At 35.2% G+C, this 25,540-nt stretch overlaps 1 protein-coding gene across 1 annotated transcript in view; it reads left to right on the plus strand.

Moving 5' to 3' along the window:
• Positions 1-25,540, plus strand: part of MLLT10 (MLLT10 histone lysine methyltransferase DOT1L cofactor) — a 480,716-nt gene that overhangs the window by 448,013 nt on the left and 7,163 nt on the right. The window contains exons 14-22 of the mRNA XM_042780339.1: positions 13,608-13,725; positions 15,104-15,176; positions 16,727-16,728; positions 18,124-18,169; positions 18,359-18,531; positions 20,375-20,563; positions 22,628-22,716; positions 22,847-23,208; positions 25,052-25,148. Coding sequence (XP_042636273.1) covers positions 13,608-13,725; positions 15,104-15,176; positions 16,727-16,728; positions 18,124-18,169; positions 18,359-18,531; positions 20,375-20,563; positions 22,628-22,716; positions 22,847-23,208; positions 25,052-25,148 — 1,149 coding nt within the window. The remainder of the gene's footprint in view (positions 1-13,607; positions 13,726-15,103; positions 15,177-16,726; positions 16,729-18,123; positions 18,170-18,358; positions 18,532-20,374; positions 20,564-22,627; positions 22,717-22,846; positions 23,209-25,051; positions 25,149-25,540) is intronic.

A 25,540-nucleotide genomic window follows, 5' to 3' on the forward strand; every position in this document is an offset into this window, starting at 1 on the left:
ATATGTAAAACATTTCAATTTATATAGACTTGTTAGTAGAAATAATACACATTTTTTACATGGTATTTGTCAGAGATGGGAGCACCAAATGAGTCTGTGGGTGTAGCTGAACCTAGTAATTTTGGGAAGTGATTTACTCTTTCTTTTAAATAGTTGTTGTTGTTGTTATGTGCTTTTGAGTAGGGCTCACAAAGTTATGACCCAGTTGTAGACTTTTATTGTTTAAAAATTCATTTCATAATTATTAAAATTACACAGGTAACATGAACATCAGCTGTCTAGGTTTAAAAATAATACAGGAGAATATAGGGGAAGAAATGAATGATGTCTTAAAAAAAAAGAATGATTCATTTAAATACCACATGGTTTTCCTTTTAATGGGAAAGAAAGAATGTATGTAAATACTGATAAATGTATAGATTTTATAATTATTTACCCCTTTCCCTCACTGCAGATTTGTGACTTAATAGGCGACCTAGTCTACAGAGATACTTTTAAAAGCAAGAGTCAATGAAAAAAATTGTACTCTTCATTTTATAAACAGGACAGTAAATGAGCAAAACTACACACATAAACACACAACCTGCTCCATCCCCTACTTCCCCAAAAGTAATAACTTAAGACTCTTTAAACTATGTTTTTAATTTAATTTTTTTCTATTTTTATCTTCTCCAAAACTGTAGTAGTAAGGCTTTTAAAGTTTCAAGAAAATTATTATAACAATGACAAATACTTAATTACAAGTAGCTTATTAAGTAGTTAATTGTAGGTTGCTATAAGCATGAGCTATATGTCTGTGTTCCTCATTTCCATTGTATGGACTTAAAATTGTGTGTGTGTGTGTATTTCCCCAGTTTTTCTGTGTGTTTGTGTGTGTATATATATCATATTCCCCCTCCCCCATATATCTGTAAGATGTACATCAAAGCACAGCATTAGGTGGGTTTTTTTTTTTTTTTTTTTTTTAAGCATTAGGTGATTTTAAAGTATGTGAATGATACAGTGAAAGCAATTACCATCATAATTAAGTCAAATATTTAAATGACCAACACATAGTTCAACACAGAAAATTAATGGTATGATTAGTAATACTATCTTTGAAAGTGAAAGTTACTTATTTGGTGAAACTGTAAAACTAGGGGGAGCTTGATTAGGAGAGTTTTTCTTTAGCTCATTTCAGTAGAAAAGTAAGGTAGCCATAATAACAGGGGCTGGAGGTTAGAGAGGGTGAAAGGACAAATGAGAAAATGGCTCTTACAAATAGTTTTCATCTCTTTTAATTAAATGTAACCATATGCTGTTGATAGCTTTATCCTTGGACAGAATTTCACATTAACATTTTCAATGAACAGTTTTCTTTTCTTTCTTTATAAAGTCTGTTTTAATTACTCTCTGGTTAATTCCAGGCCAAATTAAGCAAAAATCTTATTTCTTCTCATTCATTATGTTTGTAGGTTTAGGGGTTAGCATTAGGGAGGTAGATGAGGGAAGTGGTGATGAAGAGAAATTCATAGCCAGAGGGAAAATTCCTCTTAACATGTGACTCACCTGAGGAACAAAGAAATCATAGTTGCAAGTAATCCAAGATTCAGTCCAATTAAAATCTTTACTGTTTATCCCCTTTCCGTGTTCCAGGAAGATGGGTCTCTTATAAATATGATCATCCAGTTAGTCAAATGCTGGAGTGCTGAGACAACTACATCTGTGTTTCTATCTAGCAGTAAATGCTTTCTGCCTCCAAGAGGAAGCTTATTTAGCCTGACTTATCTGGTGCTGCTGTAGCAACCATCAGTCTCCAGGCAACTGAGGCACGTTAACCTCTAGGTTGAACTGAGTGCAGAACTACTTCAGTTTAGCTGCATGAGACAATAGTAATGGTGTTGAATGTGAAAAATGTGAAATTTTCTAGGTGATATACAAAGAAAGGACACAAAAATATTTAGGTGAAACTGAATATTTAGATAGGACTCTTAACATTGGGATGCACTTGGTAATAAGTAAATTTTCCTTTCAGAATGGCAAAGTTTATTTCTGGTATAACTTTCACATAGACTGTGTTTTCAAGCTGTGGAATTCATTGTGCTCATATAGTCATGTCCTAGCCCTTTTATTTTGGGTTTCTTTATAAGTAGTTAATTTAGAGTGAAGAGAATAATACCATTAGAGGAATTGGTAGATTAAATTACCAGTATATAAATGTAATTCTGAAAGTCTTTTCATAAATATTAAGAAAACCATCATACTAATAAATAAATTAATCATAGAATAAGAATATTAAAATTTGAATGTTAACCCCGTTCCCATTCCCTATTCCCTTACTCTCACCTTTCCCCAAAAAAGCTGAATGAAAACAGTAATTTTTAGTGACTGGCTTGATACAATGAGGATGAAAATCCACAGGTCATTTTTGATCTTTCTGGTCTTCGTTTTAGGTAAGATAGACCGGACTCCTATTTGGCTTATTTACTGTCCTAAGAATTGTTCTCTGGAAAGTGATCAAAGACAAGATAAGGAATAGCTAATAGAAATTAATAATTGAGAATTACTTGATTTGTGCTTTTAATGGAGGAAAAAAGGAGACACTTGTAAATTATGGGGGGGAGAAATCAGATGCTTAGCAACCTGAATTTGAGAAGTCAAATGTCAAACCTTTTAAAAACCTGCTTTGTAACCCAATGTATATTCAGTGTTAAATCCGTTCATTATATTTGATATACTTGTTTTTAGAGTAATTGTTCTTTCACAGATACTTAATTTATAAAACAAAAAACCAAACTCAACTGCCATCGAGTCGATTCCAACTTACAGTGATCCCCTTTGGGTTTCCAAGGTGGTAAATCTTCACGGAAGTAGATTGCCCAGTCTTCCTTCTGCAGAATGGCTGGTGGGTTTGAACCACTAACTTTCTGGTTAGCAGTCAAATGCCTTAGGCACTATGCCATAGAAAACCTGTTATATTGCATATTAGCAGATCAGTAATAAAGTTACAATTATAGTTCCATAGCATTATTGGAAAATAAAACTACTGTCCATGTGATTTTTAGTGATGTGCTCTGCCCTTGTTGTACCACGTGTAGAGGTATAAATTAGTTTCTGTAGCTGTGCCATTTATTTTTCATTTTGCTTTTCAAATCCAACTGTTTTCCTAGTTCTGCATTCATTCTGCTTTAGGAAGGATACACATGCTTTTGTTGGAAGAATGATTTAATTGAAGAATTTAAGATTGAATGTCATGAAAAATAGTTGCATTCTTTTATAATCCTGCATTTTGGGTTTTTCTTTTGGATATAATCTTCATGTAGATAATCATAGTTACTTTTCTATCCAGTGTTACTATTATAAGGAAGGATACAGATTTTAAGAATCATTTAAATCAAGGAACTTCTAGTATTTACTTATATGATATTTAGTAAATGCAGATATGTCAGTGCTTTTAAGGTACAATGTAGTGATTAGGGTTTTGCAGATTTCTGTGAGACTTTTACTTCAGTCAACTTTGAATATTTTGTTTTCTAAGAGGTTACCTTTTAGGGCCGTACTTGTTGAAGGGATGTATTTTTTCAGAAGTACTTGTCGATGTCTTTTCAGGTGATACCCAGTAATGACACTTGTAATTTGGTGGAGAAAATGGTTCAGTTTCCTAGGCACATTTACTTTGAAGGATATCTGTGTTTATACTTGATTGGTCAGAGTTAAACTTTTGTCAATTTTATAAGGGCTTATAATTTTAAGGAAGTTAACATTCTGAGCAAAATAAGTTTTTATAAGTGATTTGTAATGCCACTTATTATTAGATGGTGACAAAATAAAGTGACAACGCAATAAACTTTGGTGGTGTAGTGCGTAAGGCATTTGACTGCTAACCAAAAGGCTGGAGGTTCAAACCCACCAGCCACTCCTTGGAAGGAAGACTGGGCAACCTACTTCCATAGAGATACTGCCTCAGAAACCCAAGGAGGGGTTGCTGTGAGTTGGAATCGACTCCACAGCATGAGTTTACCAGTAAGTAGTGGAACTAAGTTTGGAATTAAGGCAAACTGACTCCTGAGCCAGCTCTCCAGTTTACTACTAATCATTACCATAAACGTGAACCTCTTAGTAGTGTTCTTTTATGTTAAGAGGTATCTCTTTGAATATTGTTAGGAATTTTTTTTGTCTTTTTGAGTGACACAATGCAAAAAAGCAGAAATTTGAATCATAAGACCTTGGTGGCAGGAGTTTTGCGACTCACTAATATCCACCAGACACTCCTCGGAAGGAAGATGGGGCAATCTACTTCCGTAGTGATACTGCCTCGGAAACCCAAGGAGGGGTCGCTATGAGTCAGGTCTGACTTGACGGCAACAACAACAATATGACCTTGGGCAGGTCTTCATTTGTGTGAGTTTCAATTTTTTTCATGTGTAAATAGGGTACTTTAAATAGCTGTATTATCTAATATAGATAGGTTATGAAGTTCACATGTGATTATATACCCTTTGCAAACCATAAAGTAATGGCTATTACACTGAATGCTACAAATATTATAGGACATTATTCATTTCATCTGTTACAGAAAAGTCTGATAAGCTGTGAGGAAAGAAATTTGTACAGAAGTACTTCCTGTGCTACAAATAGTTTTAAATTTTTCAGTTAAAATACCTATTTCCATGCTGATGGAAATGAAGGGTTGGCCTTTTTAGGTTCAGCTATAGACTTAGAATTGTTTGGTTATTTTATACAGTCCTGTTTTCCAATCATGAGGGTTCAGTGATGGTTTAACTACTCTTTAATCACTCCCTCCATTTTATGGAAACAATTGTGGCATTAACCTAAACAATGGTTTTGAATACCTTAAGCTCCTAACAATTAGAGAGCAGTTTGGGGCATTGAATAATGTGGAATGATGCAATCAGACCTGACAGCTTCTACAGTCAGCCTACTCATGGGACCTGAAAGTTGTTCACACATGGTTTCATCTCTCATCACACAGTATTAAAGCCTTACTGGTGGGTAGCTGACACAGAAATGGGGTCTGTTATCACAGTGTTTCATAGTGTAACATTTACATTCTCATGGCTAGAGAATACATGAAACTATTTTTGTTCTCCAATTCCTGCCTAATGTTCATTCATATTCTTCTGGAAAGTTGTCTAGGCATACAAATTATGTTTACAAATTTTAAAAATATATAAATTGACATTAAAGGCATTTGAATCCTTACATTTATAATATTGCTATATTATTTATTGTAGAATATACAGATCAAAATATTATTGCATAATGAGGCATTTATATCATCTAATTTTTTAGTCAGGAACTCTGGTAGCGTAGAGCCTAAGGCACTTGACTGCTAACTAGACAAACCCACCAGCCACTCCTCGGAAGAAAGGTTGAGCAATCTACTTCCATAATGATACTGCCTTGGAAACGCAAGGAGGGGTCACTGTGAGTCGGGTCCCAATCCACGGCACATAACAACAACAATTTTTTAATCTTTGAAATACTGTCACAATCATCTCTAATGAATTAATGGCAAAGAGAAACCATAATGGCTTATAAAAATACTTCTAAGAAATAACAGCTAACATTTGAATGCTTATCACGTTCCAAACGTTCTTCTAAGCCTTTTACATTCATAAAGATACCGAACCAAATCCACTGTTGGTTTCCATGGCTATAAATCTTTATGGAATCAGACTACCTCATCTTTTTCTGACTCTAGTAGCTGATCAGTTCAAACTGCCTACCTTTTGGTTAGTAGCCGAATACTTTAACCATTCTACCACGAATGCTCCTCATATGTAAAGAACCAAAACCACCAAACTCACTGCCATCGAATCAGATCCGACGTATAACAATCCCTCCTTGGGTTTCTGAGGCAGTATCACTATGGAAGTAGATTGCTCAACCTTCCTTCCGAGGAGCGGCTGGTGGGTTTGAACCACCAGCTGTCTGGTTAGCAGTCAGATGCCTTAGGCACTGTGCTACCAGAACTTCCCCATAGATAAAGAGAACTCCTTAATTTTTAACTATTTCTATGAGGTGTAGATACTATTATCCCCATTTCACAGATGGAAATTGAGGACAAAGAGATTTAGTGATTTGCCCAAGATGATACAGCTTGGTTTGTGGCAGACTTGGTTACAATATAAAGTTTTTTTTTTTCTAAAAGTATGTATGAATAAGGATTTTTTCAAATTAAATAATTTAGTGTGTCTGACAAAATTTTGGAAGAATGTATTTTTAAATCATGTGTCAGGATTGGAAAGCTTGAAGAAGCTGTACATTTTAGAGAATTTTGACTGTCATGTTTATTGACAAGGTAATTGTGCATTTAAAAGAATGCTTGCTATAACTTGTTCCCATATGATTGAAGTATGAAATTTCAAATCTAGATAATGTATTGCTACAATATTTCCAAAGGTGAGATTTTCATAGGTATTATTCTTTCAAAACTATTTTTATTTTCTACACTTTATTAATTCAGCCTTTATCAATATGTAAAGAGAAAAAAGTCTACCAGAGCAGTAGCCACTTTTAAGTCTTATGTTTAGATAACTGAGTAGTTAGACTTACCTTGACTTTTTTCTCTATGCAGCTACATTTTAGAATGAGCCAAGTACCTAGGAATCTGGTGAAGTTATTATACACCTAGACCTCATTTTAAAACATCTCTGAGGTCAAAACTGACATTTGAAATAGATGAACTACGAATAGCAGGGGAAATTTCAAGCTGAAATATAATTGTAATGTTGTTTTTAATACAATATTTCAACCTACTTAGAAAATACTAAATTTATTTGCTTTGAGTTTGAATATTGCCTTGGTGTAGAGACTTGCATATCTTTCTAGATGTTTAACATACTGACCTATTCTAAGTTTGCTACGGGATATTCTTTGACTTAGACACCTAAACAAATAATGTTTAAAAGTAGCTTAGATTTACCTCAATTATTTTTCTATTTATGTTTATGCTATTGATCTTTGGGTCTATCTTCTAGAGTAATTATTCTTCTCTTAATGAGGCTTTTACTAGGGTATTAGAATAAGTGTAATATAAAACTTTGTGCATGGGTGGAACTGATTCCTTTCAATTACTAGTATTGAGGAGGGTACCCTCTCTAAGAGATCGGATACTGAAAATTAAAGCAGAAGTTTTATGACAGTATGAACTTAAAATTTTAGAAAATAATTTATCTTGATCTGCAGTGTAGTAAATAATGTGGCTTTTCTACCCATAAGTCTTTGTAAACTGCAAGGTGGGATTTGTTATGAGCAACTGAGGAACTCCTGATTGCTAAAGTTGTCCACCTGGAGTATTTCTGTGGGGAATGGCACAAAACAATGTTTTGGGAGGTTCCCACTTTCTCTCAGGTACTTAGAGTTCTGATGCTGTGATTGGCTAGTTTGGCCACTCTGCCTGGCTGAAAAGGAGGGCTCCTAGAGGCAGAACTCTCTCTGACTTCTGGAAGATGTGCTGCTGAAAGAGACACGTGCTCCTGAGACACGTGTTGCTGGAAAAGAGACACAAGAGACACGCATCGCTGAGTGAGATACTGAGAGACACTCAACTGTTGGGAGAGAGAGACTGTTAGGAGAGAGACTGTGGGCTCGGAAAGAGATAGAGCGTTTTTCCTGAACTTGAATTGTAGCCTGGTGCTTCCCTAATAAACCCCGTAATGTGTGAGTTCTGTGTGGCCACTGCAGTGAATTATCAAACCCAGGAGAGAGGTGGTGGGTGCTTTGGGAGGAACGGTTGTTGAAAGGGCTGGAGGGAGGCAGCATGTCTGGCCTTGTAGGAATAGGCCTTGGGTTACTGATGGTAATCCTGTCTTCCTCTTGTGCGGTTAGAGGAGGTCAGAACATGTGGCCTCCCTGCCGTTTTTGCATGACCTAACACCTATTTTCACATACCTGAATAAATTACTTCAGTGGGACACCATATAATCAAGTAGCCAGTTTGTTTTGTAATCATATTCTTTTTTAACTTCATTTAAAAATAATTTTAGGTATATATAGAAAAGTTACAAAGAGAATACATGGGGTTCACATATATATTGTACATACCCTGCACTTAGCCTCCCTTAACGTTGACAACTTTAATCATATTCTTATAGTGCCAATAGATTATTCTGGGCAACATTAAATTGTAATGTCATAAAGTAGGTACCGCTATCCAAAAAGAATTGTCAGTCTTTATACCAGAAGGAGACTTATAGTACATTAATATTTGTCTTTCAAATTTGCACTTTAAAAAAATTCATGTCCATAGTGTGTTATAGAGAAGTATGTATATGTTAATGTCTTTTTTTTAGTATTTGTTCCAGATTTCTTTTACATAAAAGCTTTCAGTGCCCTTTTGCTTCATAACTATTGTTTTTTTAGGTTAACATGAACTTCCTTCCATTCCCCTGAATGTTAGTACTTGCAGTTATTAATGGCAACAAAGATTTTTGAGTCTACAAAATGCCAGACACTTAACTGTGTGCTCTCTTCAGTAAAATGTCTTTCTTTCCCAAGCTCTCCACTCATCCACCTTCTTTGTCACTAAGTTGTGGAATCTTTTCATGAAATTGTGGGGGTTTCCTAGCCCTGAAATGCTAACAGAAAGGGTTATTAGCAGGCATTCTCAGCACCTACCATTGCAGACATTCTCTCAGAAGTAATGATTAAGCAGTGGCAGATTTTGCAGCCTTTGATCATTCATGTTACCCACTTACAATGATATTCATGACTTGTCTTTTCTAGCAAAAATTAATTTAGAGTAGTTTGGATGCTTCAACACACATATGTAACTATTAGGATTAATAACTTATTTTTTCTTCTCTTTTGAAAATTTCTTATTTAGATAAATTTAGTAATTAAAAACAAAAAATTACCAGATACTTTTAGATAAAATCATAACCATCCAGAACATTTGGGAAAATGGTAATTCAAGATAGTGAGGAGTATTTTCCCATTTTACTTTATTTTTCACTTTTGCAAACCATCTTTATAAAATATATACTTTCCTGCTTTGGAATACACTAAAAATGATTTATCCTCTCCCTGCTGGTCATTATGCAAATTATTTATTATACTGTACTGCTTTGCATTTTGATAGTTAATGTGGAGGGCCTGAAGGATGATAGAAAAACAGATAATTTGGAGATTAGATCAAGAAAATGCCACCCTCTGAAATGTGAAACTTCTAATAAAGCCTTTGGCAGAAGAAACCTTTTGTAAAAAGGAGTGCATTTCTGATAAGAATTTTATCTTTTGGTTCTTACCAGTAAGTTATATTCCAAACCAAACTCGACTGCCATCAAGTTGATTCTGACTCCTTGTGACTCCCATTGGGTTTCCAAGGCTGTAAGTCTTTACAGAAGTAGGTCACTCAGTCTTCCTTCTGCAGAGCCTCTAGTGGGTTTGAACCATTGACCTGCTGGTTAGCAGCCAGATGCCTTATCCACTACACTACCAGAGCTCTGTCAGTATGTTAAGGCAGCTCATAGTTCAACTGATAGTTGGAACTAAAAAAGTACTCTAACTGGTATAATAGTAGTTATAATTCACCCAGTATATAACTGTGTGACAAAGAATCAAAGGCTTGACTATCTCCATGCTCTGCAGATGCTAGGGCATCTCTAAATATACATGTTGTTTGGGGACCATTACTCTTACTCATATTTTTCTCTCCTCCCTTGCTATTGGCAAAATGTCTCAAAATATTACTTTCTCTTACTAATTGACTTTCTGCTTTTAATCTTTTATGTGTTTAGTTGATCTTTTTAGAATTGTATCTAGAATAAGAGTAAATTGGCTCAAGAAAGGCATTCTTACATGGTAGGTACTAGAGACTTTAAAACGTGGGATTAGTGTTACCTGGATTTTATTTGTTTGAAATTTCCTCGTTCTGAGTTACTTTATAAGTAGTTAAGATTTCCAAATAGTTGACTTCTAGAGAGGTAAACTCTTAAATTTTGGTTTTATTTATTTTGTGTGTTTTATTTTTCCTGTGCTGTCAGATACATGTTAAACGTCTAGTATGATCTTAGGTTGAAATTACGACTTCCCTTTTACTGAGGGCTAATTGACTGTTAAACAGGACTTTGTGGTGTAGTAGTGTAAACTCACTGACTTTGTTAAGAGCCGTTACATGAACAAATATATGCACACCCATGTTCATCATAGCATTTTTCACAATAGCAAAAAGATGCAAACAACCTAAGTGCTCATCAACAGAGTGATGAATCAACAAACTATGGTACATGATAAAATACTATGTAACATTAAAGAACAATGGTGAATTTGCAAAACATCTCACAACATGGATGAATTTCAAGGACATTGGGCTGCCAAGAGATTTGGAAGACAGCTAACTGGCCAGCTGACTGGAAGAGATCCATATTTGTACCCATTCCAAAGAAAGGTGATCCCCACAGAATGTAGAAATTATCGAACAATATCATTGATGTCACATGCAAGTAAAATTTTACTGAAGATAATTCAAAAACTGTTGCAGCAATATATTGACAGAGAACTTCCAGAAATGCAAGCTGAATTTATAAGGGGACATGGAGCGAGGGTTATTATAGCTGATGCCAGATGGATCTTAGCTCAAAACAAAGAATACCAGAAAGTTGTTTATTGTGTTTTTATTTACTGTGCAAAGGCATTCAGTTGTGTGGATCATAACAAATTGTGGATAACCTTGAGAAGAATGGGAATTCCAGAACAATTTATCGTACTCATGAGGAACCTGTACATAGCCCAGGAGGCTGTCATTCAAACAGAACAAGGGGATACTGCATGGTTTTAAATCAGGAAGGGAGTGCGTCAGGGTTGTATCCTTTCACCATACTTATTTACTCTGTATGCTGAGCATATAATGTGAGAAGCTGGACTATGTGAAGAAGAATATGGCATCAGGATTGGAGGAAGTTTTCTTAACAACCTGAAATACACAGATGACACAACTTTGCTTGCTGAAAGTGAAGACCACTTGGGGCACTTACTGATGAAGATTAAAGACTACAATCTGCAGTGTGGATTCACCTTAATATAAAGAAAACAAAAGTCTTCACAACTGGACCAGTAAACAGCATCACGATAGATGGAGAAAAGATTGAAGTTGTCAAAAACTTCACATTGCTTGGTTCTACAAGCGACGCCAATGGAAGCAGCAATCAAGACATCAAAAGACATATTGCATTGGGAAATTTGTTGCAAAAGACCTCTTTCAAGTGCTGAAGAAAAAAAATACCTCCTTGAAGACTAAGATGTGCATAACCCACGCCATGGTATTTTCAGTTGCCTCCTATGCATGTGAGAGCTGGACAGTGAATAAGGAAGACAGAAGAAGAGTTTTTGCTTTTGAGTTATGGTGTTGGTGGAGAATTCTGAAAGTACCGTGGACTGCTAAAATAACTAACAAATCTGTCCTGGAAGAAGTACAGCCGGAATGCTCCTTGGAAGTGAGTACGGCCAGACTTCGTCTCACCTACTTTGGTCATGTTGTTGGAAGGAACCATTCTCCGGCGAAGGAGATCATGCTTGGTAAAGTGGAGGGTCAACGAAGAAGGGGAAGGCCCTCAACTAGATGGACTGACACAGTTGCTGCAATGATGGGCTCAGATATAGTAGGGATTGTGAGGCTGGCACAGGACCAAGCAGTGTTTCGTTCTATTGTACATAAGGTTGCTATGAATTGGAGACAACTCGACAGCACATGACAACAACAGGCTGAGTGAAAGGACCTGTGGTGGTGTAGTGCCTAAAGCATTAGGTTGGTAGTTCAAACCCACTAGCCACTGCACAGAAGGAAGATTGGGCAGTCTACTTCTGTAAAGATTTACCACCTTGGAAACCCAAAGGGTGTCACTGTGAGTCAAAATCAACTCGATGGCAGCGAGTGAGGCAAAAGTGAAATTAGTCACAAAAGGACAAATATTGTATGAGACAACTATTGAAAAAATCAAGAGAGGAGTTTTACAAAAAAAGAAATAGTCTTTGATGCTTATCAGGGATGGGTAGGAAGGGAGGGTAAAACACATATTAGAGGATTAACCAGACCAAACCCATTGCACATATTAATCTGGGTGAAGAAGAAGGCAAAGAATTTTATTCTCAATTAAAAAAAAAAAAGAAACTCACTGACTTTGTTACATATATCTTTAATAAGAGGATAAATCAAACCCAGAAATCGACAGATTGAATTTAGACATTAAAGGGTAAATGATAAAATACACTCTTTGAGACAGTAGAAGGTGAAGGCAGGATTCTACATCACTGAGATTATTCTATGAATTATAAAAGTCCATTTTTCATGTTTAATAAGTTGGCTAAAAGCCAAAATATAATGTTAGGGTATGAATCTTTCCAGAAATGCAGTTTATGCTCTGTAATATTTTCCTTGTTATAACTACTATGTCATCTTAGTCTCTTGTATACAGTTACATATGTCCAAATATCCCATGTTTTGCTCTGTTGTTACTCAGCTTCTTTATATTAGAAATGCTTTAGTTCTTTGAAGTTATTTTCAAGAATCTTGCTCTGAAATAGCTATGCAACAATTTCATTTTATAAAAGCTTAAGTTTGATTTCACTCATGAGGAAGGAGAATAAGCCTATTTTAAAAATTGCAGTTCTGTTAAATCTGAAAAGTATTTCTGGCCAGTCAGTAATAGCCTTCTGTGCATAACAGTATTTTGTGCACGAGAGATGTGCTTACAAAATGCCACATTTTAAGGTTGCAGTATTCTTGGAAAGTGAGAGAAAGTATGCACATCAAAGAAAGCATTTTTATTACATTGGATTATGCAAGACTTTGGCCAGCCTCCTTAGCTTCATCTGTTTAAGGGTTCATTTTCGCTTGTTTGGCACAAGTCCCAGTAGAGGCCTTCAGAATTGTGGTTAGCAACATGAATGAATTACAAACTTTGGACCAGCTCTTCAGTTTGTAGAGCTGGCTTCTTGCCAAAAAGACAGTGTCTTATATGGGGTCAGGGCAAAGCTGTGATTCGCTGAGCCCTGCATTGTATAGAAAACATACTTGTGATGCCTGTTTGCTTTCTTTTAAAATCAAAACAAAACAAAACAGAAAAGGCAGCAGGCTTCCAGTCTATCAAAATAGGAAGTAACAAAATCATGTGCAGGTTTTACTAATGACAGAGTTAAGCAATGGAAATCTGGCTCTATATAGTTAAAATACTAGAAGTGCAGTCAGTCTTTTTGACTTCCTTAGCCAGCCTGTGATGTAAGAGACTGAAGCATTTGTTAGACATCATTTATCTACCTGCCCTTATTTGGTAAATGGTTTAATAAGATTAAATAATTAGTCCTGTGTTCACGTGGCTACCATGCCACTGGGTTTTGGTATTGACTAGATACTTTTAAATTAAAAGCAGAAATAGTTAACTCTGTGGCAATTATTTATTTTTCCTTTTCCTTGGCATTACGTAACTTTTCCAAAATTAAAATGTTAGAACCATAGAACAAGAATGAAATTTACTTTTCAGAAAGTTAGCAAATTTTGCTCTTCATCTTAGGTTGGGGAGAAGAGCTAGTAGTTACTAAGTCTACTTGGAGAAAAAAGTAAGATTTTCTAATACAATTCATTTATCTTTATAATTCTTTACATTTAGGCAAATACCCTAACTGGATCTTCTCTTAATCAGGCACCATCTCATATGTATGGCAATAGGTTAAATCCAAATTCATCAGTGGCAACTCTTATATCTCAATCTGAAAACAACCAAACAGGTAAGTTTTCAAGAATGATTAAGATCTAAAATTCTACTCCTCTCCCTTAATTTAATTCCACCACCGGCACCACACAGATTGGCTCATTTTATTTGAAAAGTCTAGGGGTGTGGTTCATACAGGATTTTTGTTTATTTTTATCAAAAAGATCACTGATGGAAATGAATAGTATATTGTGCTGCTAAATAATAATTTGCTTTCTTGTTACTGTCTGAAATGTAAATGTTTAAGCAGAGCCATCAGCAGGCAGGAATGCAACAATGTCTCCTGTGACTTTTGTGATTGATGTCTTCAGTTTCCATATCTGTGCAATGAAAGTACCATAACACTGGGCTTTCCTGTGAATAGCCTAAACCTTTATTTGCATAATTCATGAAATTGCATTACACAACTTGGTTAAAAAAAAAAATCCTCCTAGAGAAATTCTGCAGTGTTTAGTAATCCTGTGAATTTTTATCAGTTGACATTTTGTAGCATTTGCCTCTTGTAGGTTTTAATGAGCCACTGGATTTGCTTTGTTTCCTTCCATTCTTAAGGATTTGTTAACATGTGCAAGTAGTCCTGTCTGTTTTGGGGAAGGGAATTGGTCTAGCATGGATTAGTCTGTCTTTACCCTTAAAGGATGAGAGGTTACCTGACTGAGAATAAGGGGAGGACAGCCTTGAAAGGGGCCAGTAGATGATTTGAATAAGGAAACTACCTGTAGGGAATATATAAGTTACTTTTCAAGCAGGGATATTCAGTATATCTAAGGAATGTTTGAAGAAATTAAAAAATATATATGTATTTTTCTATATACAGAATTCTATATTCTAGCCTCTTTGTCAACTTAGTGTTATATGTAATTTTACTCTTAGTGTGAGGATCTGTGTAATATAAATAACTTTAGCTTTGGTGCAAAATAATACAGTTTTTGTCTTGGTGTGTGGCACTATGGAATACATTATGATTTTATGACTTATCTTGGGATACAAAGTGTTAAAAAATACAAAGCATCAGATTTGCTGTGATAAGCATACAGATTAGGTGTCCACAGCTGTGATTCATTACTTTAACCGTAGAAATTAAAAGTGGCTGAGGGGAGGGTACTGCAAATGCAAACCACGCTTCTATGCTGTAAAATTGAAAGGAATGAAAGAACAACATAATCTATGGCCTCCTACACCCACAAAAAAAAGCATGTAGGGACAATGCCTTACATGCCACAGTTCAGCAATTCTAAACTAGCAACATACTAGATCTTCTACTTTCATAGTAACTGCAAAGATAGTAGTAGCAAAGGTTTAACTGCATATTTTAAGACAAAATCAGAGCAATCCCTTAAAACTTCTTATCTAGTGAGAATCGCTTTATCACCTATGAAATATTTACACTGCAGATCAAGATCTTGGAGACAATAGCCGCAGCCTTGTTGGCAGGGGAAGCTCACCCAGAGGAAGTCTCTCACCAAGGTAAGCATTATTTACACTGTGAAGAATAGGCAAAGGAAACATTTTGAGATTTGGAAACTTCTCCTATCAGTAGAGTGTGCATTTGTGAGCTATGAAAAGCATTCTGTAGATAAGTGGAATGTCTAGACAGTCAAGAAAAATTATTCTAAATTAATTGGAATGTTAATTTAAACATACAATTAGATTTATAAGCTAAAGGAATACTTTATGTATATATATATATATATATATATATTCCCAATCCATTTGAACTCTTATTTTTATCATTTGTATACATAGCTGTTAGAACTATTAATACATTGATTTTTGGGTTTTTTTTCATGATTAAATAGTCATAATAACTCTTACAGCTATAGAATCAGGGTTTCAACTTTAGGTTCTAGTTTTAGCTCTCTTATGGATAGTAAACTGAACCTGGTGCCTAATTTAAATGTAGCTCTTGTGGTAGATCTCTGAAATCCTGTTTTAATTTATTTTTTAAATTGTGCTGGTCGCTCGCTTTTCGTATACTGCCTTTCCCTTCACCCAGATCAGTGTGTCTCTTACCTAGCTAGCAATTTTCCTTCCCCTCCCCTCCCATCCCTGGTTCATATTGTTTTAATCAGAGTATAACAAATGTGTAACATTGTTTTATGAAATGATTTTAAGTTTTATGTGAAAGAATTCAGGTACCATTCATTAATATGCACAGTATGAGGTTATGGAACTATACTCCTGTCAGCAGCATACTTTTTTAACTAGAGTTATGCAAAAGAGTTGAATTTGAGCACAACCCATGCCTCAAGCCTTTTGTTCTCAATGGGGAGATTGGTGGTGATTGGGAAATAATGTGTCAGTTTTTAAAGAGCATGGAACTTTAGGCAATGGCTGTTTTTTTAATTAACTTTATCCCACTTTTCAACTTCTACAGCTGCTTCCGGTTTTTCTCTTTGTCCTCTAGTATTATAAACTGCCGTAAGCATGACGTTGTTGTTTTTGTTGTTATGTTCCATTGAGTCAGACCCTAATCATAGTGACCCCTCCTTGGATTTCCAAGATAGTATCACTACAGAAGTAGATTGCCCAACCTCCCTTCCGAGGAGTGGCTGGTGGGTTTGAACCTCAAGCGTTCTGGTTAGCAGTCAGGTGCCTTAGGCACTATGCTACCAGAGCTCCTAAGCATGATATTAGACTAGGTAAAAGGAGTCCTGGTGGCACAGCAGTTAAGTGCTTGGCTGGTAACCGAAAGGTCGATCATTTGAACTTAACAGCCACTTAACAGGAGAAAAGGCCTGGTGATCTACTCCCATAAAAATTACAGGTTAGGAAACCCGATAGGGAAGTTTTATTCTGTTTTACGGGCTTACATGAGTCAGAATTAGCTCAATGGCACACACAACAGACTAGGTAAGAATGGAGAGCAGAGGGAGGGAAAGGCCTGTTCTAGGGTCATTTTTGAAGTGTGGAAAAATTATATTAAAAATTTTATGTTGTGACAGTAAATAGCAGTGTTGCTGTGTTGCATATATATTTGAAGAGTATCTACTAAGAGAAACCTTAATTTATTATAGAGGTTAGTCATACAACCTCTTATTTTGCTACTTTCTAATGGAACATCTAGAGCATCTCCATATAACCCAGTAAGTGCCTTTTTCCTATATAATCCCTGGGCAAACTAAAGTAGTATTGTTTTTTCCTAATTGCACTCTGCAGAAGATTAATATTCCTTCTATGGAAAAACAGAATTTGAAGTACACAATGATAAAATTGTCAGACTAGTCTGTGATTTTATATTGTGATTACTTCTATAGTGTTAATTCTTTTCAAAGAAGAAAGTGAATAGATTTTGCTCATATGTTTAGTGAAAGAAGCATTTCTGTGCCTCCCTTTTAAACTTAAAACACAAGGCTATTCAGAAATTATTCAACATCCCTATTTTCTTAGTGTAGTTATTTTCATTGCCTAAGTGAAGTTACCACACTGGTGGTGTGTGATATTGAGTTGAATCCAACTCATAGCGACCCTATAGGACAGGGTAGAACCACCCCATAGGGTTTCCTAGCCTGTAGTCTTTATGGAAACAGATTGCCACATCTTTCTCCAGCAGAGCAGCTGGTAGGTTTGAACTTGATAACCTTTTGGTTAGCAGCTGAGCACTTAATCATTATACCACCAGAGCTCCTATTTGACACAATAATGGTACTTAATTATTTTTGGCATGTATTTTCAACTTTATATTATCCTTTATTTTTCATATGGAATAAAAAGTCCATTTGTTTAACTTCTTACTTACATAGATTTTTGTGAAGAAGCATATTGAGGCACTGGCAAGAACATGAGTGGGGTACGTTGTTAGAAAACCCAAGCAGTTGCCCCAGCTGTGTCATTTACCTACAGTGTATCTTTGGACAAGTCACTAAAGCTCTATCTTTGTTTCCTTATATGGAAACAGAGCCAATAAACCAGGTTTTGACTTCTTTGTAGATTATTTTGGAGATACATGGAAGCACTTGGAAATTGTAAAGCCCTTTACTAATGTGATTATGGAGGCTGAAGACCAGAAATGGCAAATTTTACTAATTTAAAACAAAAAAATGGATGAGAGAACATTACATGTATCATCTTCATATAAGTAGTATTTGTTTAAGAAGGGTTGATTATCAGAAGTAGTATTTGTTTAAGAAGGGTTTGAAATACAGATCTAAGATATTTCAGAAATATTTGCATAAAAGGCCCAATTAAAAATTGCTTTGGACTTAATAATGTTCTTTAATGTTGAAAATAAATTTTTTTGAAAACTTACATTTAACTGAGATTTTACTGGTTGTAATTAGCTTTTTGCGTGGCTATAATTTTATACAGTGTTATTCTGATATTTTATATATTAAGGCAGAATGGTGGAACTCCTTTCTGACTAAATATTTTTAAGTTACCTTAACTCTTATCTTTCTCCCCTTTTATCTTAAAGCTCTACAGTGTTCTTTTACAGCCTGTTGCAGAGATTTTTACCCTGTGTTTATATTTTCAAGTGGTTTTTAATTACCTACTATGACCAACTATCCCCTTGATTTTACAATTTTGGGAGGAATACTTGTAGCATAGACAGCTTTGTATTAGAAAATTTGTACAGGAAAAAGAGGTCAATATAAGATAAGAAATTTTAATACACCTTCTTTGAAAGGATTTCCCCTTTTTAACTTTAGAATTAATGTGTTCAACAGATCTCCTGTAAGCAGCTTACAGATTCGCTATGATCAGCCAGGCAACAGCAGTTTGGAAAATCTGCCTCCAGTAGCAGCAAGCATAGAACAGCTTTTGGAGAGGCAGTGGAGTGAAGGACAGCAATTTTTACTAGAACAGGGTACTCCTAGTGACAGTAAGTATTCTTTTTTCTTGGTTTTAGATGAAGATGCATAGATAGATGGACAGACAGGTGTATGGATGCAAAAAATATTCTTCAGCCAGAATTGCAATGAAATTATGATAAACATTTTATCAAAAGCATGGGCGTGGGCAAATTTCTTAAATTTGTATGTACCCTGGTCTTCTGTGTATAAAATGAAACTAATGTACTACTGTTGGGTTGTTTTGAGCATTAAATGGCATAAAATATGTAAAGAACATTTCCTGGCACATACAGTGAGTACTTGTATCTTAGCTGGTTATCATTACTATTTATAATTATTATAATGTTGGTACTTTATGTTTCTTCGTTGTATTTTGTCCTTACTAGTTTTTAAGTTTCACTAAAACATATGAGCTAAAGCGTAACTCAGTTGTTTGAAGAAAATTTGCTCACCTCAGAATGTGCATGTATGTATATATGAAATAGTATGGCCAGCTAGCCCCTTGATTTTTCAGTTTGGAGTCAGAATAATCATAATTGCTAAATTACATATATGTGTGTGTATGTATAAAATTATGTATATTTATTAAATTGTATTATATATACATATTTAATGTCTTTATCATTTTCAGTATTATGGCTATAGTTGTAAAAATGCCAAGAAGCAGGGTTATCACAGATTATGGTTAGCTGAAGAAGTGGCCTTGTATTAAGGATATATTTTTTTGGGGGGGGAAAAAATACATGGTTTTTATCATTTTGGGATAAAACTTTGATTGCTTTATTTAGAAAGTTTTTTTTTTGTTGTTACTTGTTTGCTTTTTGCTTTTTTTAGCCAAGTGCCATGAGTTGGTATTTTCATGAATGATGCCCTGACAAAAAATGCTAATTGTAAGGAAATTCATGCCAGGATAATCCTTTAAACACAATAGCTGGAGGACAGGTTTAGCTTAAATCTTTCTGCATCTCATTTGGGCTCAGGAAGGGTTTCTTTATTGTGGGGTCTTAAAGAGGAGGCATGAAAGTTAAATCCTTGGGAAATGACCATATGTGTCTGTTACTGGTAGGCTTGTGTTTTTTGAAGGCCCTGAGGTCATGTTAAACAAATAGAACTTTTTAATACATAGAATTTTTTAAGTGTCTGTCACCAAGGCATAACAGCAATATCTATCTTGTCAGTCAGGAGGTCCGAGCTGTGGAAGGAATTGAGGCAGTATTTGAGGTGATGAGGCAGGACAGAAACCAAGCCTCTTTACAGATGATGTACCTTTATCTGGGAAAAAAGAATAATGGCTGCAGTGCACACACAGTGCTCCCTGCTGGGGGATACGTGGATCAACATGTTTAGCTTCTGGAATTGGAGGCTTCTGAACCAGAAGTCTAGTGGTGTAATTAGATTAAAACAAGCAATGAAGAAAAAACTTGTGCTTTTTATTGTGGCAAAGGATTTTCATTGGTGAGAGCCTTTTCTGTTTAAATATGATTTCAATGAAAAGTCATGGCAACCACATTGAATTTTTTATTAGATTTTTATTTTGATGAAAATAAAACGTCAGTGGAAATTATCTGAAGCAGGTGGGTAGGCTTTTATTTGTGAGTTTTTGTTTGTTTGGTATGTGGCATCAAAGTTTCCATAAGGAACATCTAGAAACACTCTCCCTTTAGGCTTATTTAATATGTGTATACTATATTTACATACAAATAAATTTAGGAACAAACCCTAATCACTTAGAAATACTTTACAGGATTTCTACGTCTGTATTTATTTGTGAAGTTATTGACCCTTATTAAAATACTTTTATATATGCATTTTATGTGTAAAGTTATTGACACTTAAAATATGTCTTTATTAAACATTTCAAATGTTTGCCAGTTTTAGGAATGCTGAAGTCATTACACCAACTTCAAGTTGAAAATCGAAGATTAGAGGAACAGATTAAAAGCTTGACTGCCAAAAAAGAACGCCTTCAGTTATTGAATGCACAGCTTTCAGTGCCTTTTCCAACAATAACAACAAATCTTAGTCCATCTCATCAAATGCATGCATTTTCAACACAGACTGGTAAGTATGAAAATATTTATGTATCTAAGGAAAATAGAATGGACTTTTGATGTTTTTCTCATACATGAGAAATAACTGGCCACCAGTTATACGAATATGTAGAAAGGGAATGATGGATTATTTTTGAAGGGCATGAAGAATCCTATTAAGTGATCACCTTGAATTTGCTCTAACCTCTTTGATATGTAATTTTAATACTACATTTATATATGTAAAGATCTCTGTATTGATGTAAAGTTATAATATTCAATGTTGTTGCTGTTATATGCCATCGAGTCGGAACCCGACTCATAATGACCCCTCCTTGGGTTTCCGATGTGATATCACTATGGAAGTAGATTACCCAACCTTCCTTCCAAGGAGTGGCTGGTGGGTTTGAACTGGCAGGCTTCTGGTTAGCAGCCAGGTGCCTTGGGCATTATACTACCTGAGCTCACATTATATTCAATAGAGATACAGATTTTCTATTTAAACTGGTCTCAGGAATAGCAAGATTTAATATGTAAGTGTTTTTAATAGGCTTCAGCCTAAACTTTTAAATAAACTTTAAATCTTTCAGGAAAGGTTTACATACAGCAAGAAACATTCTTTGATGGTTACCAGGGATGGGAGGGATACTCTTCCTTCCAAGGAGTGGCTGAGTGGATTTGAACCTCCAGCCTTCTGCTTAGCAGTCAAATGCCTTAGGCACTGCACCACCAGGGCTGCCAACTAGATAATTGTTGTTGTTATGTGCCATCAAGTTGGACCCGACTCATAGCGACCCCTCCTTGGGTTTCTGAGGGTGAAGGGAAAAACAATATACAATAAGGGTGTGATCAGCACAATATTATTAAGGCAGAAGAAGCATGGAGAGGTGCACAAGAGTTATAGACAACAAAGGGAAATACTACTGCACACACAATCATGCAATATCCACAATAACAAACAATAGTCTACAAGGCAGACAGGCAAGCGGAACAGATAGGCGAATGGGACTATACCCAGGACCATATGTGGAATTGACAGAGGATAGTTCTATATAACTGTATGTATGTGCTATAAAATATAACGTACTTAGTAGAGCAATCAGGGCAAAGTTATGAAAACTTAGCCAAAACAAAGCACCTTCAGATAATAAAGGTGGCTTGCAGGCTTAGGACTACAGTCTCAGGGGACAGCTGAGTTACTGGCATAACATCTTTTAACATAAACAATGTTCTACATCTGTTGTGGTGAGTAGTGACGGATAAAGCTAGCAAGCAGCCACATAAGGTGCAATTTTCAGTCTCTGAAGTAAAGAAGAATGAAGAAAATCAGACAAGAAAAAATAATCCAAAGGACTAATGAACTATGCAAACATCAGCCTTTTTGACTCTGATATTACTGTCGACCTCTCTGAAAATGATCACAGTAGGAGGTCCTGGATAGAGTGGGGAAAAAAAAAGACCAGGCTTGTTGGCTTGATAGAGACTGTTGGAACCCTGGAGACTGTGGTCCTTGTTGTTGTGTTGTTATGTGCCATCGAGTTCGGAACCGACTCATAGTGACCCCTCCTTGGGTTTCCGAGGTGGTATCACTACGGAAGTAGGTTGGGCGCAACCTTCCTTCTGAGCAGTGGCTGGTGGGTTTGAACCTGGAACTGAACTCAACACAGTAGCTCAACTTTCAGCCAATGAATAGACAGGCCTATAACGTGAACACTAACACTTGTTGTTGTTGTTGTTGTGTGCCGTCAAGTCGAACACTAACACTAGAGGGATACAATTCCTTAGAACAGTCAGCCATATGAGATCAAAAGAGCAGATTTTGCCCAGAGATACAGAACACAGAGGGCAGGAAGGGATAGGAAAGAAGGACAAATGGAACCGGGAAGTACAGGGAAGAAGTGGGGAGAGTGATGTTACACTGTGCAGATTGCAGTCAGTGTCACAAAACACGCATGAATTATTGAATGGAAAACCAATTTGCTCAGTAAACTTTTGCTTGAATCATAATAAAAAGTTAAAGAAATAGTAATAAATATTTAATCTTACACATAATTTAACAAAGTAAACAAGTTTCTTTTTGTCTTTGTTACTCTAGCTCCTACTACTGATTCCTTAAATAGCAGTAAGAGCCCTCATCTAGGAAACAGCTTTTTACCTGATAATTCTCTTCCTGTGTTAAATCAGGTAATTTTGATGTGGTTATTTGCATTTTTGTGTTTTACCTGTAAACAATACTATATTACATAAATGATTTTAAATTATTATCAGTTTTGCTATGTTCTTTACAAGTTGTTTCTGTTTTCTCTTACATTAGGACTTAACCTCCAGCGGACAAAGCACCAGCAGTTCATCAGCTCTTTCTACTCCACCACCTGCAGGGCAGAGTCCAGCTCAGCAAGGCTCAGGAGTTAGTGGAGTTCAGCAGGTCAATGGTGTGACCGTAGGGGCATTAGCTAGTGGAATGCAGACTGTAACATCCACCATTCCTGCCGTGCCTGGAGTGGGTGGAATAATTGGAGCTTTGCCAGGTAACCAACTGGCAATCAATGGCATTGTAGGAGCTTTAAATGGGGTTATTCAGACCCCTGTCACAATATCCCAGAACCCTGCCCCCCTCACCCACACAACTGTACCACCTAATGCAACACATCCAATGCCAGCTACACTGACAAACAGGTAAGAAACGTAAATATATTTTGAGTGTTTTAATATACCATAGTACCAAAGTTTCTGCTTTTCCTCTTTTACATTAGTATTTTTGATGTGTTCCTTGTGGATGTACGCTAGCGGGGGTAAACAAATCTAAGCATATTATGCCCAGAGTCATTTATTATTATTATTAGTAGTAGTAGTAATATTACTTAAGTAATTCTGATTATTTTACTAAAATTGATTTAATTTTTTTTAAAAGAAATATATTCTGTGCTGAAAATGTCAGTCTTGGTCTCTGATTTGTATGTATTTCAAGATGTTACTTTTCTTCTCTTGTATACTGCATTCATGTATCATAAATTCTGAAGAAAGGTGATACTGTGATGGCGATTACAACTGAATATAGTTGTCCTTTGGTATCCACAAGTAATGGGTTCCAGGACACTAACGTACCCACACCCCACTCCACCCACTCCCTCACAGATTCCCAAATCCTTGGATATTCAAGTCCATTATATAAAATGGTGTCATATTTACATATAACCTGTGTACATCCATCCATATACTTTAAATGATTCCTAGATTACCTATAATATCTAATACAATGTAAATGGTACATAAATAGCACTTTACTCATCCCTTTTAGCCTTTGAGGGATTGTTTTGATCACTTAATTCCTCCACCCTACCCCCAAATTATTTTCCATCCAGGTTGGTTGAATTCACAGATGTGGAACCCTCAGATATGGAGGTCCCAATTGTATTGGTTTCTTAAAATACAGCTGTGTACTTTGATCATAACTTTATAATCAAAGATTTTGGTAATAGTCAAGAAACAAAACATGTTTGAACAGTTAAAAGGAAAACCAATTTGCTCTGTAAACTTCTACTCCAATCACAGCAGAGTTTTACAAAATGAAATATAAGCTGTTAAACATACAAAAGGCAAAGACATCAAAAAATAATCATAAGATTTTTATATAGGCTAAAGGTTAAATACTTACCTTAAATTTCCAGGGAGACTTACTATTTCATTGTACTAGAATTTCATATGAATGTTTGTTCATTAATAAAGGGAGGCTAATGCCATGTTGTTACTAAACATACTTTTGGGAAATAAATAATTTTAAATAGATTTGTAGTATATACTAGCAGGTTATTTCTTGTGGCTGTTTTTTATTGGTACTTAATTTTACTGACTGCTGAGACCATTAAAAAAGGTTACATAAAATCAGTAGTGTATTTGGATTCTTTCTTTGTTTTAAATATGTGTTATATAGTGTGAGTTAAATTATCCTTGAATTATTAAATTATATATATTGAAAATACATCTAAGTTTCTATTGCATAAAATTAATTAGTGTCCATTTTTTTTTAAATAAATTGTATATCAGAGAAGTTTTAATTTACATTTCTCTTATGAGTAAAGTAGATCACATTTCTGTATATTTAATGCCTATTTAATACCTTTTCCATTCATATTTTTGTCCATGTTTTGATGGAAATTTTGTTCTTTATTTTTTTTTATTGTGATTTGGGTGAAAATTTACAGAGCAAATTCACTTTCCATACAGCGGTTCACATACACCTTGTCTCATGACATTAACCACAATTTACACAAGGCAACAGCTCCATTTGGTTTTTAATATAAAGAAAATCCAAACATTTCTTGACAATGAGGACTTCTTTAGCTGACCATGTATGGAAAAGGAGAGAAAAATAAGCAATAATTTGTACATCATCTATTTTAAAAATGTTTTAACTTAAAGGCTTAACTTATTTATTAAACATCAAGTTGAAAAGTTTTAATTTTACATTAAAAAAAATAAAGGTATAAATTAAAAAGTAAGAATTTTAATTATTTTTCAGTGCCTCAGGACTAGGATTACTTTCTGATCAGCAAAGACAAATACTTCTTCATCAACAGCAATTTCAGCAGCTATTAAATTCTCAACAGCTCACACCTGTAAGTTCTTTCTTTTGAAAATGCTTTTTATTAGCAAATTATCAAATTTATAATAGATATTCAATATGGGTATAGATTATGCCTTTGTGAAATAATATTATTGAGTGAATAATCCAAAAAGTGTTTTCATGCCATTTGATGTAAATAGAGATACTATATTCAGTCACAAATACTGGAACATGTACCACAGCACTATTATTGTAGGCTCTGGTTATAGTTGTAAATAAGATATAAGTCTGTATTTTTATGAAGCTTCATTTTGATGGGAAAGACAGCTAATTAATAAATACATACATTTTGGTAGTGATAAATACTGAGAAAAAAAATAAAGCAGGTTAAAGAGATAGAGAGATGAACAGTGGGATGTGGCCCATTTTATATAGGGTGGCCCA

The sequence above is a fragment of the Orycteropus afer genome, unplaced genomic scaffold (genome assembly GCF_000298275.1).
Source record: "Orycteropus afer afer isolate SDZICR_OR568_19922 unplaced genomic scaffold, OryAfe1.0 scaffold00035, whole genome shotgun sequence".
NCBI classification, from domain to species: Eukaryota; Metazoa; Chordata; class Mammalia; order Tubulidentata; family Orycteropodidae; genus Orycteropus; species Orycteropus afer.